The sequence below is a fragment of the Notolepis coatsorum genome (genome assembly GCF_963971535.1).
Source record: "Notolepis coatsorum genome assembly, chromosome: 8".
Lineage (NCBI taxonomy): Eukaryota > Metazoa > Chordata > Actinopteri > Aulopiformes > Paralepididae > Notolepis > Notolepis coatsorum.
Genome location: NC_140172.1, coordinates 44402072 through 44422141, shown reverse-complemented (window position 1 = coordinate 44422141; position 20070 = coordinate 44402072). Strand labels below are relative to the sequence as shown.

The following is a 20070-nucleotide window of genomic DNA, read 5'->3' as shown; positions in this document are numbered from 1 at the left end:
TCATCTTTCTTGCACTCCCACACTGGTATTTTTATTTTGATGAGCTTCAGTCGTATTCTAAGTTCTATATCATACTGGCTGCCGCTCAGCGTCATCTGCACTAACCTCACTTCGTGCACATGCACTGAATAAAAATCCACAATGTACCTTTACATACCAACATTCGTCTGGCCACACCCCTATCCGCTACCTTCATAAGCAGGTGTGTGGTCACCTACTCGCCTCCTTCTTCACTTTCACCACAAGGAAGTGCCTGTTGTATGCATCACTTGACGAGGTTGTTTAAGCTGAAGAAAGTTGAGTTACGTGTGTAGTAGTTTTTCATAAGCAAGATCCACAAAAATATTCTGGATCATGTCTCCAGTAGACAGGAGCATGAAACCGGGGAGGAGGTGAAGAAGCCGACTACACCTCAAATCATACCGGGTGACTACGTTTATGTTAAAGTGTTTAGGCGTAAACGGTTTGGCGCAAGACGGGAAGGGCCATACGAAGTCGTCCGAGCCACCGCAAGGGCTTTACAGGTTAAAGGATCACCGATGTGGTTCCATCTGTCACATTGTATAAAATCAATAGATAATGGCCAAGAATGGGAATCTGACCCACGGGCCCTTGACGATGAAACCGGGGCGGCGCAACTGCTAAACGAAGGCGAAGCGGCGGACGATGAAACCGGGGCGGCGCAACCGTTAAACGAAGGAGAAGATGCAAATGATTATGGGGAGCCAGACAGAGGGCACCACGATTGGCCACCGGTAGAGGATGAGGGATTCCTACAGGAGCCAGACAGAGGAGAAGATTATGAATTGGAACATAATAATTTCTCCTCTGTGGATTTGGAGGGTGTACCAGAAGGATCGGAGGGACCCGTGCTTAGCACAAGCCCGGAAAGAGAAACTCGACCACAACGAGTCATTAAGAAGCCTCAAAGGTACACATAGGTAAAGGGAGGGAAAGCTAAATGATAGGCCATGGAGAGAGCGTGTATATATTTTTTGATTTTTGATTAGCGAGCTCTCTCCTTTTTTAGAAATGTTTAATGTTGATGCAATGTAATAATCTTTTCTTTCAGAGATAGCCGCACAAAACAGACATGTTTGGTTAAATACACATAAGTATAGAGATAAACCTGGTAATTGGTCCGATGCCCTTTTTGTATAAAGGGACGGACCTAGACGGAAGTGAACTTGGAATAACTGATACATTGTGTAAATCTTCAAATAATTGGAAATTGTTAAACGGCGTGAGTGAATTTAGAACTGTGTAAACGTCAACTGACTAATAGTCGTTAATTGTGTGAGGGAGCTAACGCGGGTGTTGAAAGCAATTGATACTAACAAATATGAGCTAGAAGGATTCTGGAAATATTTGGTTCTTAGGTGATTTGGCTAAACAGTTAAAAGGTTAAGGTATTTGTAACAGTTTGATTGAGAAAATACTAACAAGAATATTGGGGATAAAGAATCCCCAAACCGGGGAAACTGTAGTAGTTTTTCATAAGCAAACTGTTTAATAACTGTACGCTGGAGCAGAAGGACAACCTGGCAGAGGTGGTAAAGCATGCATCATACATTCTGGCTCACAGCGACCGTCACCTGACGCCTGGAGAGGGGGAAGGTGGAGGTATAGAGGCTGAGTTAAGCACAATAGGCTGAATACATTCTTACAATAGACTTCCTCAAGCCGAGACTTAGATACAATAGTGGCGTGTTGATCATAAACAATGACAAGCCAGACTTCTGTCTCAAACTCCCCAAGCCAAACCTTAGTTACAATAGATCAAAAGCTATCTTGATGTTTGGGGGCTGGCTGAGACAATGGAAGTCGGCACCAGACCCTAAAACACAGGTTTATTACTCCTCACAACAGAAACGGCCAGGATGCAGCTGGTTTACAGTTGATCCCCCAATAGACGCTGCCATAGGCAGCTGTTAAAAGTAACCCTTTGTTATCGGGGGGAGAACATTACCCCCCGCAGAGATAGCCTTAAAAGGCGTTTCCGGCCCAGGGCTATTCAAAGAGACAGGCATCTATTTTCATCTAGTATCAGCGAATCAGACGTGGAGGTAGACTACAAACGGTCACGACCACTGGCTATCCAATAGAAAGCTCTCTGACTCTCAGAAAGACCCGCCCTCATGACGTAACGTTTGGTGGGTGGAGACTAGTCTTTAAATTACGAGGTTCTGAGAGAGAAAAACAACCCCATGAATAAACGGAGCGAGGAACACCCATTCTACACATCCTTTTCTCCCACTGGCCGGAGGACCGCGTCGACGCATTGAGACGAGAGATTACCATCAAAGAAGACAAGAGCCGAGAACGAGAGATGCTTATAGTTGTTTAGATATTGGACATTTAGACTGAATTCTGCTAAACTTCGGCTTAGTGACTTTTTCTAGCAGAATTCATTGCACTAAATCTTCAAATCGTTGATTTGTAACTTGCTTTTGAATCCCAATAAAAACCCGGATTCTTTCTGATCAAATCTGCTCGGAAATCTTTTCTTCAAACCGCCGTTTCTCTGCTTGACGCCGGGTAAAACCATGTCCTGGTTTTGTTATAAGTACCACAGGGTTAAAAGATTTATACACAACGCAGAGCAGATTAATTAGGTTCTGATTACATCAGAACATCAAGACCCAGTGAGTACTACAATTGTTTAAATTTTTTCTTGCTTTTTTCTTTCTCTCATAACTTTAAAAAGAAAAAAGCTAAGTCATAATGTTTACCTCAGAGGGTCGCGCTAGCAACGTTACCCTTCAGCGGTTCTCCATTGCCTCCTCTGTCGTGCGTCTTGGAGCGGGGTTGAGGCCTCTTTCATGGTCGGCAGCCGCGCCCGGTAGGCGTCCGATAGGTAGTTTGCCTCTCCAAGGAGCTGGTGCACCAGCGCCGTCTCCTGTGCGATGGCCTGGTTCCGGCTCTGGTTCCTTTGCCGCCGGAGAGTCGTCCGCTGTTGGGCGGCCGGCTCCTCTGGTGGCGGAGGATTTGAGACGCAAACTTTTTGCGTCGGCTCGCTCCCGTCGTAAGATGGTGGCTTGTAGACGCGAACGGCCTGGTTTTGGTGAGTTGCTGGAGCCGGATGAGGATGCGTCTGATTCTCCATGGCCGATGGAAACAGAGGACTACATGGTAGAGGCAGACGGGTTCTTATTTGACGCCCCGGTGGAGACATGTCCGCCGCCCATCCAGGTAACACTGGAGGGGGGTGATAGGTCTCCTTGGGGTCCCTCGTACGCGGATGTTGGGTTAGAACCTCCGACTCGGCGGCGGGATGCCCTGCTATCAGCCACATCAGAATGTGGCTCTGTAACCAGTAGTCTGCTGCATGTGAGGGACGCGAGCTCGGTGGGGGAAAGTATGCAGTATGCGTGCCGCTGGCGCAGCCACTGCCTGTTCCTGTTCCTGATGATCTCATAGGTCATCTATGGCAACGCCGTCCTGTGAGAGAGATGGGCGTTGTCTGTCCATTTTTCCCCTCGATGGAGGCCTACGTCCGTCAGGGACAGGTGGTCTCCCACATCATGGGCCTCACCCCCGCCTACGTGCGAGTCACGAGGGTGGTGGGTTTGGTAGATGGCATGAAGGAGGGGGTGCCTCGGCTTGATAGGCCGATGGCAGCTCTCCTTTGTCCTGAGGTGGTGTGGGAGCCGTTACGGAAGCCGGTTCCCCAAGGGAAATCGGCGAGGCGGTTGGCTTACTGGAGTGACCAGTCATTTATCTCCGCGACTCAATCTCTGGCTGCCACTTCTAACATCTTGCAGCTGGCGAGATTCATGTCCGGGATACTGACGGGCGGTACGGAGTTGACCGATTTGCAACATGATCAGCTCGCCCAGTCGGCAGGAGCCATCCTGCATCTGATCCAGCCGCAGGCCATCGCCGCTGGGAAAGTATGTGCCCTGGCCACTCTAGTCCAGCGCCACCTTTGGCTGGAGCAGGCGCGTGTGCCGGAAAGGAAGAGGACTCCACTTCTGACGGCACCCCTCTCCGATGCTGGGCTTTTCGGGTCGGCGCTGCAGCTGATGACCTCAACCTGCAGGGAGATGCAGGAGGAGCGTTCCGTGTGGGTTTGATAGAAGGGCTAGACTTTAAGTCTTGTTGGTCGCTACATTTCATGTTAGAGCTTAAGCAAGGCCTGCAGCTTACACTCGGTTGAAAAAGGTTTTTTCTGCCTCGACCTGAAGGTTAGGTCTATACATAAAGGTAGAGGTTAGTTGTGTGCTCTGTTGCTTAAACAGTGATATTGAGCCGCAACACTGTTGTGTTGGTCTGCAGTAATGCTCGTGTGTGTAAAGGTACCGTGTTTCAGGCCGCTCTCTCTCTCTATCAGATTTTCTGTGTCTTGCAACATAAACACGGGTGTCGGGTTCACAATTATATAACTTTGGCCTTGTTATAAACCCTGTTCACAGACTTGTCTGTGGCTAGCGCGCATTGAATTAGGTTTGCGCTGTTCATTAGCATACTGGCTACTTAAGGTATCATATGGCTATTGTTGTTGTATTCGAGGGTTGGGCTTGCGAGGGGGTACCGAATAAACCCCTCCTTCCCTCTTCTGATTGGTCGGGTTTTTTTTTTTTTACTCTCTTTTCATTCAGTCCGGCCAAGCTGTTAGGCAGCTTGGCACGGGGGGGGAAGGGTTTCCCTGACTCCGCACCTATCACGGGCGGTTGAGTCATGGGTTTCCCCCCATCATAGAATACGTCACTAGGCACGTTTCTATTGGACGACGGCTTCCGTGAGTTTTTTTCAGACACGTATGTAGGGTCTGTCATTGTCAAGTTGTCGGGGCGGAGCGTAGGAACTTAGTGTTCTGCTACGCTCGATGTGAGGGACGCGAGCTCGGTGGGGGAAAGTATGCAGTATGCGTGCCGCTGGCGCAGCCACTGCCTGTTCCTGTTCCTGATGATCTCATAGGTCATCTATGGCAACGCCGTCCTGTGAGAGAGATGGGCGTTGTCTGTCCATTTTTCCCCTCGATGGAGGCCTACGTCCGTCAGGGACAGGTGGTCTCCCACATCATGGGCCTCACCCCCGCCTACGTGCGAGTCACGAGGGTGGTGGGTTTGGTAGATGGCATGAAGGAGGGGGTGCCTCGGCTTGATAGGCCGATGGCAGCTCTCCTTTGTCCTGAGGTGGTGTGGGAGCCGTTACGGAAGCCGGTTCCCCAAGGGAAATCGGCGAGGCGGTTGGCTTACTGGAGTGACCAGTCATTTATCTCCGCGACTCAATCTCTGGCTGCCACTTCTAACATCTTGCAGCTGGCGAGATTCATGTCCGGGATACTGACGGGCGGTACGGAGTTGACCGATTTGCAACATGATCAGCTCGCCCAGTCGGCAGGAGCCATCCTGCATCTGATCCAGCCGCAGGCCATCACCGCTGGGAAAGTATGTGCCCTGGCCACTCTAGTCCAGCGCCACCTTTGGCTGGAGCAGGCGCGTGTGCCGGAAAGGAAGAGGACTCCACTTCTGACGGCACCCCTCTCCGATGCTGGGCTTTTCGGGTCGGCGCTGCAGCTGATGACCTCAACCTGCAGGGAGATGCAGGAGGAGCGTTCCGTGTGGGTTTGATAGAAGGGCTAGACTTTAAGTCTTGTTGGTCGCTACATTTCATGTTAGAGCTTAAGCAAGGCCTGCAGCTTACACTCGGTTGAAAAAGGTTTTTTCTGCCTCGACCTGAAGGTTAGGTCTATACATAAAGGTAGAGGTTAGTTGTGTGCTCTGTTGCTTAAACAGTGATATTGAGCCGCAACACTGTTGTGTTGGTCTGCAGTAATGCTCGTGTGTGTAAAGGTACCGTGTTTCAGGCCGCTCTCTCTCTCTATCAGATTTTCTGTGTCTTGCAACATAAACACGGGTGTCGGGTTCACAATTATATAACTTTGGCCTTGTTATAAACCCTGTTCACAGACTTGTCTGTGGCTAGCGCGCATTGAATTAGGTTTGCGCTGTTCATTAGCATACTGGCTACTTAAGGTATCATATGGCTATTGTTGTTGTATTCGAGGGTTGGGCTTGCGAGGGGGTACCGAATAAACCCCTCCTTCCCTCTTCTGATTGGTCGGGTTTTTTTTTTTTTACTCTCTTTTCATTCAGTCCGGCCAAGCTGTTAGGCAGCTTGGCACGGGGGGGGAAGGGTTTCCCTGACTCCGCACCTATCACGGGCGGTTGAGTCATGGGTTTCCCCCCATCATAGAATACGTCACTAGGCACGTTTCTATTGGACGACGGCTTCCGTGAGTTTTTTTCAGACACGTATGTAGGGTCTGTCATTGTCAAGTTGTCGGGGCGGAGCGTAGGAACTTAGTGTTCTGCTACGCTCGATGTACGTGTAACTTGAGTCTGTTGGTCACATGGCTCAATGTTACCGTGACTTTTCAATTCGTGGCTCACGTGGGAAGTCTCTCTGAGGATTCCCGTCTCCTCTCTGTGGTGAGGGTGGCGGGATGTAAGAATGTAAAAAAAACGTACCCTCAGCCGCGTCACGTGGGATTCATGTCAGTCGGTGTTTCTTTCTTTTTAATAAAAAAAAGGGAAGAATATGAAGCACGACAACTCCTTGTCGTTCTCCCAGGCGACTTGAAGGACCAATGTCTGGTGTCTGGTTAGACTATCCATTGATGTGTTTGGGTCTCGACGCGTACATAGTGCTGGCTCGGGGTGTTTCTGATAAGAATCACGCATGAGGCTGGTACGCCTTGGTTGCTCATTATTAAAACAGCGTTTTTATAGGGCAACTGGGATGGAGGTTTTCTCTTCCGAGCGCCTGTTACTAGGTCTCGACGAATTCTCGTTCATATCTGGGGGATGTTAACGGAATAGATCAAAACATAGGTAGAGGGGTCTCACGCCCTTGGGGTGGGCCACTGAGCGTGGTACGAATGGGACCGTCTGGGTGGCACCCTCTTTTCATGTTTTAGATCGACACGCGTACCTACCCCCTCTCTTGGAGTGGGGATGTCGGCGTGGTTAGGGCACGGGACTGGTTTTGGTCACGCTGGTCCAGTTCAGTTAACCCGTTGTCCGCCGGGGACGCAGATCTGCTGTTCTGGTACCCTGAGGGACTTGTGCTTTTTTCGGGGGGAAAAATTGTGTCACAGGGTTGGGCATTATGGAGACCCTTTGTTGGGTACATGTTGTACCCTGCGCTATCATGAAGGGGCTGGTTCTCCATTCTTTTTGCTCCTCTCTCACGCATGGCGAAGAGGGGGCTGTTGGGGTGGTCTTATGGACCTCCTCTGGCAGCCCTGTGTGCTTCCCAAGTCGCCGGGCCCGGTCCGAAGTTGTGTTTCGTCGACCCGTAGGCCTGGAATAACCCCTTTTTGAAAACTGAAACGCTTGTACTGCGGTATAGCCAGTGTATACCCGCAGGTGTGTTTTGGAGTTTTTTCTTGAGGGGTTATAGGATCAACCACCGCATGTGGTACCAAGAGGGTGGTTGATTCCCTGATGTGTTGGAGCAGAGTCAACTCCCGGGTTACCCGGTTGAGTGTGCCCCTGCACGTTCATGACGTCTGCCAATCGTGTCAGCCTTCTCTGCCTCTGCCCCTCTGGGTCGGGGTTTTTTGGTGGAGGCTTTGTCATGGTGCGCAACAATGCCAGCATACGCCCCTTCCGCCGGGGTGCTGTTTTCAGTTGACCCCTTTGGCGCCTGTCTCGTCCGCAGTGCTCCAGGCTCGGGTCAAACGCCTGCTGCCTGGTTTGAGGGATCGACCCCCTCTGGGGTTGTCTCCCCGGTGCGCTGCCTGCTTCCGCTGTAGTGTAGCCTTTTGAGTGCTTCGAGTTACGGCCATGCTGACTGCCTGAGTTTGCCAGGGTCAGTGTGCAAGGCGGCCTACTAGTGGGGGGAAGGGCCCACTCTTGGAGGGGCCCTGTCCGAATACGCTGGCGATGTGGGGGGCGGTGTCACTAAGTGACCGCCTGGTGAGGTCTTGATGCTGTGGCGTCATTGACCTCTCCGGGCCCCCTTTTTCCGGGGGATCCAGTCCCTTCAGTGGGTCTGGGTCTTCCTTCGCGCTCCGCTGCTACGGCCTTGCCACGGGGTTGAGTTGCTCTCGACCACGTGTTTTTGGGGGCGGTAACGAGGTTTGTTCCTTCCGTTCGTTCCCTGGTAGCATGCGGGTTGTGCGTGTGGGTAGTCGTGGGGTCAAGCCACGGTCTGCTCACCCTGTGTGTTGAGTTGCTCGAGTTTCTCTTCACACGGTCGGATCCGTCTCCCTCCCGTCCTCCAATAGGGGGGGTATCCTCCATTAGGGAGGGTCGGGGGGGCTCGGTCCTCCCCGGTTCTGATGGTTGTGGGGGGCCTCAGTGGGGTACATTTGTCGAGCTTCAGGCTCCCGCTCAGCTCCTGTAGTGCAGATGACGCTGAGCGGCAGCCAGTATGATATAGAACGTAAGGTTATGAATATAACCAAGTTCTATGAATACTGGTGACGCTCAGCGTCGGGACGCCACTGCGGCCTTTGATCTCGCCTTGTGGTGAAAGATTGGGAAGGAGGCGAGTAGGTGACCACACACCTGCTTATGAAGGTAGCGGATAGGGGTGTGGCCAGACGAATGTTGGTATGTGAAGGTACATTGTGGATTTTTATTCAGTGCATGTGCACGAAGTGAGGTTAGTGCAGATGACGCTGAGCGTCACCAGTATTCATAGAACTTGGTTATATTCATAACCTTACGTTAACAGTGTTAACAGTTAACAGTGAGTGCTGCCATGATGACATGACGTCACGCTGCTGGCGGAACAAAACCTCGTAACTCCATTTTTTTTTATCGACTCAGTAGATCATCCTCCATGTGTGTGTGGTTTTACAAAGTCTACACAATGGGAAAGCATTAAACCAATCATCTGTCTAAACCTCGTAACTCTATTCGCCCTCAAATCTGTGTTCGTTTTTTTCATCTGCTGAAAAGTTGGGTTTTTGGAGTTACAAGGTTTTGTTCCGCCAGCAGCGCGTCAGATAATTGCATCTCAAAAAACCTGAGTTTCCTACTTTGAATTCTGACTTCAAGAGCCATTAAATAGCTTTTTTTTCCCTAGAAGGAAGTTGGAATTTCCAATCTCTTCTTTTGAACGGAAAGCAGAGTTTTTACCAGAGAGGAGCTGGAGGACTCTATTATGATGCTAGTGGCCTGGGACAGCTCACTCTTGGAGACTTCAATAGCTTTTCCTCCTGAAGCCTGGGCCAGATCCCTGTACAGCTGGACATCCGACCTTGTCATCCGAATGCTCTGTTGGTCCTGGACACTCCGTCTCCGACGGCCATGTCCCAAGACAGCAGTAAGCATGAAGTTCACCTGATAATTGCAAGGTGGATGGTCAAGAGTTAGAAGTTATTCCAATCAGTTGAAGTCCCCATGAAATGACATTGAGAACGAGTTTCGCTTCCGTGATTTGACATGTTTCCAAATGAAACATTGTCGGACTTTAGTTGTTATTATTATTACAATTAGTGTTATTATTCTAAATCTAATTTTATTTCATTAGTTTTTCTGTACAGTATGCCCCAAGTGCAGGATGGCTGTGACAAAAGTTAAGTTTTGTGCCTGCATGTAATTTCATGTGCATTGCTATGGCTATCTCACCACTGTGTTGGTGCGCTCAATCAGGGCAAGCACAGTGTTTCTCAGGTAACTGTCCTTAGCGGCAGCATCAGTGAAGAGGAAGATCTCTGAGCCAAATGGAGCAGCTGTGAGAGCCAGCTACATGTGGAGGAAAGAAAAGCAAGTAGAATCAATGAGGGATAGTTGTATGGAAGTATATGCTACAGTCAGAAACCTTTGTTTTTGTCACGAAAAATGTGGGTGTTTCTTGCATTTTTTTTAAGCACCCCAGATTACATACTGCTGTACCTGAAGTCCTGACAGACTCAGCTCTGGGGAATCCCCCCCACCAGCTACTGACAGTGCATGGATCTGATCCTTGAAGACCTTCGGATCAGTAGTCCTTATCAGTGGGCCAACGCCTGAGGGAGACAGGTGGGTTAAAAATATGTATTATTTATTAATTATTATTTTAATTATTTAAAAAATCATACATTTTATTTATGCATGTACTGTAATTGCCTTACAAAAAGTATCATGGTATTCTCTATTTGGTATCTCATGGTATTTCTAGTAATGCACAAAATATGATGCCTGGTATCATTGTTTAAAATGGATTATACCATGGTATTATTTAAGGACAAAAGTGGTACCATGATGATCCATGGCTTTTACCATGGCAATACAGTATCATGGTCAATTATTTATAGAATGGCTGGTACCATGGTAAAACTGAAAATGCCATCAAACTACCATGGTACTTTTCATAAAGGATCTTATGGTACAGTATAGTGTTTCCTCCACTAGTAAGGTTTGAGGTGGTTTGCTACAGTACCTGGATCATTGAAAGGAACAAGTATGTAGACTGAGGGCTCATCCTCTGTTCCTACTAGACTGCTGACAAGAAGGGAAGTGACTTCTTTCACTGCCTCTATATCATCCCCCATGCTCGATGTGTTGTCAATCACAAAGCAGAGAGCTTTATTGGATCCCTTGGAGATCCCCACCATCCTGATGGAAAAAGAATGAGAGAGGGGAAGGGGGAAACAACTTTGCATAATACCTAAATAATGCAGTCATTGATTCCAGTGTTGTAATACTGGAAGGCCGGACTCTGCCTCGTCTCAGAATTGTGCAGAATTTTATTTCAAGACCAGTCGAGTTGTCATTGTTATTAACTTTGATTGGACCCCCACCCCTCCCTTACAATGGTGAATTACATGCATTTTCTTAGTTAGTTAGTTAGTTAGTTAGTTAGTTAGTTAGCAGATACATTGTGTACATTTTGAGGGCCAGATTTGATGGCAGACTTGACATTAAAAAAACGGGAAACTGAGAAACATGGAAAAAAGGACAACCTGGAACCCTGAAATCAATTACATTTGATTCAACTCACACCCCCAAGCCAACAGTCTGAGAAGTCTGTTGAGGATCTCAAGGGAGAGAGGACAAGTGCAAAAAGAGTGTTCTCTCGTCTGGCCAACCGCATTGTCAGGACCCGTGAGGACATGTCTGAAGGGGAGCTCAAGGAAACTTTCAATGAACTCACAACAGGAGCCAATAAAGTATTGGAAATCAATGACGATTTGACGTCTGCATTCATTGCATAATTGAAGGGGAAGACTGGGCTGACCTAGAAAGGACTGCAAATTAATGTGATTAAATCTGATTAAGAAGACACTATGGGCCAACTTTGGAGGCACTGAAATGTCCACAGTGCTACAGGCAGCAGAGAATGATTGAACACACTGGGAATATACAACCTGACTGCAAACAGGAGGCATACAACTTCATACTCAAGCACCTAGAGGGACTGGTAAAGATGGCAAAAGAGGCCTATGTTCAGTGGAAGCGATGGATCCCTTCAGATGAGCAGCTTCATTTTCAGAGTCGCCTTAAGCATCTCGAACTCCTCATTCCCAGATTGGTTGCCAAAATGGCCAACATCATACAGGCCAGTGCAATAGAGGAGGCAGAGAGGATACCGGCATCATCACCCCACACACACCCAGTCCCAGCCATCAAGTTGAAGCCAACAGCCCTTCACAGGTTCACTGGAAATAAACAAGACGTGGAGGAAGGATTTGGAAGCACTCCAGAGGCAGGGTGAGCCAACAGGCTCATGGAAGGTGGAAAAGGTCCAGTTACTCGACAGTCTAGATCAGTGGTCACCAACCTTTTTAACCCAAGATCACCTTTTTTTTTTTTGGTGAAGGCAAGATCTACCTATTGAAGCGTTGAGAGAAAAAGACAGCCAAGATTGTACTTTAAACTAAATTACTTTTATTTGCCTGTATTCTAATTACATGCAATGCTTTGGTCCAACATTAAAACGTCAAAGTAGAACTGTAATATGTACTTTCTCAGTCAGTGCTAAGTGCAGTCATCTTATGCAGCATCACTTTTCACATCAAAACAAAAGTAGAACTGTAATGTGGACTTTCTCATATTATTAACATTGACAAACATATTTACAATTAGCATTTTATAAAGTAGAACTGTAATGTGTACTTTCTCAGTCAGTGCTAAGTGCAGTCAGTGCTAAGTGCAGCATCACTTTTCACATGAAAACAAAAGTAGAACTGTAATGTGGACTCTTTTCCAGGGAAAGATCTACAGGGAAAGTCTCAAAGATCAACCAGTCGATCGCGGTTGGTGACCACTGGTCTAGATGAAAAGATCAGCACCTACAACACTGCAGATGATATCTTCCGTATCCTAGAAAACTGGTTGCTATGGCAACCAATGGCCATTGCCATTGAAATAGTGGAGGAGTTGCAGAGAAGGCCAGCTGTCAGAAGTCATCAGCCACGGAAAATAATTGAACTTATCCAAGCTGTGGAGAAGGCGCTTCAAGACCTGAGTGACCTTGGAGATACAGGTGCTATAAAAAATCCACTGGTAACTAAATCAATTGAAGGAAAACTCCCAGATTCTCTAATAAAGGAGTAGCTTGTCTATGTCGCTGACGGGAGAAATGCTGTGGCACCAGCCAATCGGTTTGACAGTCTCTTTGCATTCCTCAAAGAGCAAGAGAGCATATATGAGCAACTGAGGGATGAAGAGCAGGGCTCCAGGGTGCGCCCATTTTGGTTGCATTTGTCGCACTGGTGCTTCCAGCTCCCAGCAGGTCTGTCTGTATGTGTGTGTGTTTAGCGTCTTTTTCCCCGTGGCCATGTGCGTTCTAAAAAAAAAAAATCTCTGCCTTTGATTTTCTATAACACGTGCATTATGCAAAGACCAGCCCAGATCTGCCTCTGATTGGCTCTGATCATCACCCTGCCATTATTATTTGCTGAATGACGGGATAAACAAAATAGCCATGTGAGCATTGAAACGATAAAAAAAGCACAGCGTCTCATACTGGTTTTATACAACGTTTCCGAATGGACGTTTGGATTAAACAAAGTGTATGCAGTGATGCTTTCCCAGCGGAACACAAGCTGCTTAACGTTACACAGGTATGTTATACACGTTAATTAAGCTATGTAACGTTAGGGCGCAGCCCTTTAGCTTTAGCTAACGTTAAGATAGCAGGAGCCGTCGGCCAACAAAACTTTCAACAAATGTATTCACATTCAAACGTTATTCAAGCCTCCCGTGACCAGTAAGTATAGTTACTACTACTCAACCGCAGAAATGTGCGCTATGTGCCTAAACTTTGCTAGTCAAGACTCGACAGTACGCTGGGTTGAGGCACGGGCGGAAGTGGCCATTTTTCAAAATAAAATACCCGAAAGACTATTAGTATAGGGAGGTGTAGTGGTTACATGATTGCTGTTTCCGGCCGGTCCACCATCTTGAAAACACAATGTATTTGCCCATTGCCCATTTCTAAATTGTTAAAACAAATAAAGCATCAACATTTGCATGGTGTACCTTTCTGTGCGTATTCATCCACAATCTATAGCTCAACATGAAAAGATTCTCAATTAATTGTAAAAAAGAAAAGAAATAGCTGAATTTTATTTCAACCAGAAATGCTTAACAAATAATGTTAGTGATAGAAGGGAACTCATTTTGTGCAAAAATGGAAAGCTTTCCAAATGTTCATGAGGTAGAATTGTTACAATAGCCGATAATCCATTTTCCAAAAGATAAATCCCTATACGGGTGGACCTCGCAGGCGGTCCAAAGTGACGTCAGACTACACCTCCCTATTTAGGAGCCAATCAGGAAGAATCAGGAAGCAACGAGGGCGGCGTGTCCCTCCCACGCAGACCCTCGCCACTGAGAGATCGCGCTGTTCAGGTGAAAAGATGCGACAGCTGCCTCCTCGTGTACCGGAGGGGACACGTGATGCAAGGCTTGGTCCACATTGCAGCCGACCTGTGGGAGGCATGGCCTAACAGCGTTCGAGACAGGGGAGGGTAGAATTGGACAATACGAAAATTGGGATGGGAGAAAAAATTTGAAAATGAGAGAAAAAGTAGATAAAAAAAAATATTTGGGTGCACCTAAATTATGTGCTGGTGCACCTAAATGAAAGAGTTAGGCGCACTGGTGCAACCAATGTAAAAAGTTAGTCTGGAGCCCTGAAGAGCCAAGTAGAAAGGAGACCAGGGCTGAGCCAAGGTTTGCCAGAACAAAGTCTACCAAGTCAGACAACGACCAAGGGTGCGTAGTCTGTGGAGATGGAAAGCACAAGAAGAAGCTATACTTTTGCAACCAGTTTCGAGCGCTCAAGTTGGCAGATAAAAATAATGCAGTAAAAAAGCTGGGGGCATGCAAGAGGTGTCTCGAGGTTCATGATAACCGTTCATACTGCAAACCTGGCTTCCTGTGTTCAAACCACATCTGCAAGGAGGAGCACACTTCTAAGCATCATTACTGTCTGTGTCCTAATACTGAGAGAAGGAGGAGCAGTGCAAGTCAGGGGAGCAGGTTTGGTTCAGATGAAGAGAAAAGCAGGAAGAAGCATACCGACAAGCAAGAGGAATTCTTCAACAAGCTGTCACCAGAATTGGCCAAGCAGTGTCGAGATGCTTTTTCAAACATGGTATCAAAGGCTTTCAGCACTGCCAATGAGCAGCCAGACCTTCTAGTGAAGAGTGGATTACAAGAGCATCCAGTGATCATGATGCTTCTTGAGGTCACTACAAATGCTGTACAGAAAATTGGAACATTAATCGATCTAGCCTCGGACAACAATTACATAACCCACAAGGCTGCAAGCAAACTGAATCTCAGAAATGAAGAGATCATCCATGGAGTCGGGGGGATGAAAGTTCATGTGGAGACAAAGCGGTACCTTCTCAAGATCCAAGTGAACACTCCAAAAGGCACTCTTGAGAGCACACCAATTGGTTTGTTATGGATTCGACAGCATTGCAGATGTCCACAAAAGTGTGACCCCCAAGAGACTTCAGAAACACTTTCCAGACATATCCCTGGAAGAACTCACAAGACCCAGAAACATAAATCTTCTCATCAGCCACAGGGAAGGTCGACTAGCACCTCAGAGGATCAGAGTCATCGGAGACCTCGTGCTGTGGGATGGACCACTGGGAAAGACGATCGGAGGAACTCATCCTGATCTCTTTGAGGAGCTCACCATGTCAGCCCACACGTCCAAAACACCCTTTGCAAGGTCAATGAGAGCGGCCACTGTAAAGTATGAGGAGCTCACCGGCAAGGTCTCAGAGCAACTCCCACCAACCAAATGGGACATCCAGGAGTCAAGGACTTCAACCACAAATCGTCATTTCCTAGAGTGGTGGAAGTGGGATAGTATCGGCACCGCATGCGAGCCAAAATACGGGGGCTGCCGCTGTGGGAACTGTCAGCCAGGTGGCAAGTAAATGACTCTGCTCCTTGCTGAGGAGAGGGAACTCGAAGTAGTAAGAGGAGGTCTCATTTACGTCGCGAGTGACTGCCACAGCAAGGAACCTCATTGGCACGCCAGATATCCTTGGGTCGAAGATCCAGCTTCCTTGCCAACAATAGGAGAACAGTCGAGGCTACATTTCTCAGAACTGAGAAGCAACTAGCCAAGGAACCTGAATGGAAGGTTGCCTACACTGCTCAAGTGCATGACATGATCGATCGAAGGCCTGCAATCAAGTTGTCCAAGGACATGATCATCAACTGGAACGCGCCAGTATGGTATGCGAGTCATCTCATTGCTCGTAACCCACACTCCGTCACAACCCCAGTGAGACTTGTGTGGAACAGCAGCCAAAAGTGCAGAGGCGTGAGCCTGAATGACTTGCTGATGAAAGGTACAGATGTCCTCAACCAGATTCGAGCTGTCCTTCTCAGATTCAGGAGTGGAGTAGACGCTGCTCTAGGTGACATAAAAAAGATGTACAACTCAGTTTGGTTCGAAGACCGAGACGTTCATCTGCACAGGTTCCTCTGGCGAGACTCTGAGGACAAAGAGCTGGAGGAATTTGCAATAACACGGGTCAACATCGGAGACAAACCAACAGGGTGCATTGCACAGCTAGCAATGCGAGAAACCGCTAACCTCCCTTCATTCACCAACCTCAAAGAGGAACGTCATGTACTATATCATGATAGCTGTGTTGATGATATTCTCACATTACACAACGACCTTGACCAGCTGGAAACCATCACAGCGAATGTGGAGCAGATCCTGAAAGCTGGAGATTTCGAGGTTAAACCTTGGGTCTTCTCTAGGCAAAGTGGGAGGAAGGAGAGCAACGACAAGTTGGAGAAAACCATAGTCTTGCCAAACCAAATGCACTCAGTGACGACAACAAGGCACATGGCCTGGGTTACATAGTAGAGGAAGACAAGCTCCACGTCATGACTGCAATCAATGTCTCGGAAGAGAAAGCAAAAGATGCGACTTGGCCAAGACCTCCTGCAAGAGCAAATCAGAACCCAGACGCCAAACCCCCTCACACAGAACTGCTCAGCCACGTGTCAGGGCTGTATGTTCCAGTCTGCCTAGTAACTCCCACCAAGCAGAAGGGAGCTATTCTGGTACGGAGGGCATTCCAAGAGGCAAAGGGTGAAAGTTGTCAGGTCAAGGACACATGGGACACAGCACTCTCAGATGACCTCAGGGAGGATGCGATTAAGCTTTTCGAAGAGTACGCCCAACTCTGCAAGATGATTTTTCCAAGGGCATTAACACCTCTATGCTGCAGTGATGAACCTTGGGTGATCACGTTCTCTGATGGACGTGATCATGCCTATTGAGTGTCATGCCCAACACTCTTCTGCTCGGTCGAGCATCCCAAAGCGGGGATTTCAAAACCTTTGATTTTTCCTGCTACCGCTACAAATTACTCAGAGCAATGCAGTCGGTCTGGTTCATTGAGTAAAACCCAGTTGGCCCTTCAGGTGAAGAAGCAACATCCTTTCAAGTTGGGGACAGTGCACAAGGTCAAATACATACAACTTGACAGTCTCAGAGGATGACACCCAATTTAAGAATTCAAATATGTTCTTCCTGTGCCCCAGGACAATTCAGTCAGTATTTGTGAACATGTGCCACTCTCTCCTAAAGGTAGAAATCAGTGTTGCAGTGTCAATGTAGATAACATTATATTAGCGTTCAAATTTAGTTGTCACCATTGACTCAACTAAACAATGTTGCTTTTCCATCATAAAAAGGACATCAGTTGTCAAAAAATATTGCATTTTCAACCTCAACCAAATCGATTACATCAAATCTCAACATTTAATAAATCTCACTTTGCTCTCTGGGATGTAAATTTCGGTGTAATAAATAATAATAATAATAATAATAATAATAATAATAATAATAATAATAATAATAATAATAATAATAATAATAATAATAATAATAATAATAATAATAATAATAATAATAATAATAATAATAATAATAATAATAATAATAATAATAATAATAATAATAATAATAATAATAATAATAATAATAATAATAATAATAATAATAATATTAATAATAATAATAGTTAGAATTTGTAGAGAGAAGCGCCTTTCTCAGACTCAAGGACACTTTACAAGAGAGAGAAACTATATAAAAGGGGTGGTACAAATATGAATATATTAGGGCTGACCCCGATTAGTAGAATAGTTGACTAATCGATCGAAAGGAGCCATAGTCGACTGCCAACCTCTTAGTCAAATGCAAACAAATATATATAGATGGATATATAGATGTATCCATCAGTGGACCAATTGCATGCTTTTCGCATGGACTCCTCCAGACAGTAAGCACCCCCTACAGCCCAAATGGAATGATACAATTTGTTTTATTTTTTTTTATGTGGTAGTCAACTATCTGCAAATTTCGGACAATCAAAGTCGACTATCCAAATCCTTAGTCAGGGACAGCCCTAGAATATATATATATATATATATATATATATATATATATATATATATATATATATATATATAAAAAAAGAAATATAGGAAAAGATAAATAATAATAAGGCAAGGTGCTGTCCAATTGGACGAAACAGTAACAGAAAAAAATATAAACAAGAAAAGAAAAAGGTCAGGGGGGAAGGGGGTGGGCTACTTGGGAGCAGGGCCATGTTGAGCAAAGGCAAGTGTGAACAGGTGGGTTTTTAGGTAGGTTTTGAAGAGGTTGATGGTGTCAGAGCCTTGGGGGCATCTACAGAGAAAGCTCGGTCTCCCAATGTGGAATGCCTGGTGCAGGGGATGGTGAGGAGGTTGGAGTTGGAGGAGCGGAGGCCTCATGCTGGAGTGTAGGGGTGGAGTAGGTCGGTCAGGTAGGAAGGGGCCAACCCGTGCAGGGATTTGTAGGTGAGAAGGAGGATCTTTTAATTCGGTGGTTGATGGGGAGCCAGTGGAGTTTTTGCAGGGTAGGGGTGATGCCAGGGTTTGGTGCATGTGAGGACCCTCGCAGCTGAGTTTTGGACGTACTGTAAGCGATCCAGAACCTTCTTGGAGGCACCAAGAAGAATTCCATTACAGTAGTCGAGGCAGGAAGTGATGAAGGCATGAATGAGTGTTTCCGCTGAGGTGTCGGAGAGTGAGGGGCGGTGGTGGGAAATGGTTCTGAGGTGGAAAAAGGACCTGGTGACAGAAATGAGAGGGTTGAGTCCAGTATTATGCCCAGGTTTCTTACCTCCGTTGAGGGGCAGATGGAGTAGCCATCCACGGAGAGACCAAGGCGGTCGATCTTTTGGAGGAGGGATGGGGAAGCTACGACTATTAATTCGGTCTTCTTGCTGTTGAGTTGGAGGAAGTTGGTGGTCATCCATGTCTTTATGTCCTGGAGGCAGGCAGTGAGGGAGGGGGTAGGGAGGAGAGCAGAGGATTTGGTGTGGAGGTAAAGCTGTGTGTCGTCTGCGTAGGAGTGGAAGTGGAGGCCATGTTTCCTTATGATCTCACCGAGTGGAAGGAGGTAGATCGTAAAAAGGAGCGGACCTAGCACTGAACCCTGGGGAACACCCTGTTTAACAGGTGCTGGAGCTGACCTGGACCCCCCGAGGGAAACATACTGCACACCAGCCTACAAACCACTGCAATGGAGGGGGGGGCACTGCTGATGGAGACTCAGTGTTCAGGATAACAGAACATGAGGTGAGGAGGACCTTTAAGAAAGTGAATATCAGGAAGGAAGCAGTACCGGACGGTATCCCCGGCCGCGTCCTAAAAGTCTGTGCCGACCAACTGGCCCCGGTATTCACTGACATATTTAACCTGTCCTTAGAACAGGCTGTCATCCCCACCTGTCTGAAGAAGTCCACCATTATCCCTGTACCCAAAAGATCCAAGCCTGCTTGCCTCAACGACTACCGCCCTGTAGCTCTCACCTCCATAGCCATGAAGCCACGAGAGGGAATATCGGGAACTGGTAGTGGACTTCGTCACATGGTGCGATAAAAACCACCTGCAGCTAAATGTGGCGAAGACCAAGGAACTGGTTGTGGAGCTGGGGAGGAGGAGGAGTGCACCTGTGACCCCCGTTTCCATCAGGGGAGTCGATGTGGACATGGTTGAGGTGTACAAATACCTCGGTGTGCACATCGACAACAAACTGAACGGGTCAAAACACGCAGAGGCACTGTACAAGAAGGGCCAGAGCCGACTCTACTTCCTCAGAAGGCTGAGATCCTTCAATGTCTGTACAAGGATGTTGAGGATGTTCTATGAGTCGGTGGTGGCGGGCGCCTTCTTGTACGCTGTGACCTGCTGGGGCAGCGGACTGAGAGCAGGGGACACAAACAGGCTGGATAAGCTGGTCAGGAAGGCCAGTAGCGTGGTTGGGGTGGAGCTGGACTCCCTAGCGAGGGTGGCGGAGAGGAGGAGTAGGTCTACCCTGTAATCAAAAAATGCTATTCCTTTTCATCTCCTTTATAATGAATTGTTGTAGTAAGCCATTGGTTTGTTGTGTTACCGTTCATAGTCTCTAAAGTGAGTTTATATATATATAGTTACATCAGTGTTTTAAAGTGCATATCATTAATGTTAATGCCAAATAAATTTCCCATTATGCTATATTAGTATTGCACTGCAGTTTACTGCTTTATTGGACTCTGTACATGTAAATCTACATTTCATTGTAATGACAATGTTTAATAAA

The 20070-nt window shown here is 47.1% G+C and overlaps 1 protein-coding gene across 2 annotated transcripts in view; it reads right to left on the bottom strand.

The window, feature by feature from the left end:
- The window catches only part of LOC311233746 (von Willebrand factor A domain-containing protein 7-like), a 40489-nt gene that overhangs the window by 8175 nt on the left and 12244 nt on the right, over positions 1-20070 (bottom strand). For both annotated transcript variants that reach the window (XM_084320752.1, XM_084320753.1), the window contains exons 7-10: positions 10384-10559; positions 9858-9970; positions 9591-9707; positions 9099-9302 (exon numbers count right to left, since the gene is read on the bottom strand). In XM_084320752.1, coding sequence (XP_084176878.1) covers positions 9099-9302; positions 9591-9707; positions 9858-9970; positions 10384-10559 — 610 coding nt within the window. The remainder of the gene's footprint in view (positions 1-9098; positions 9303-9590; positions 9708-9857; positions 9971-10383; positions 10560-20070) is intronic.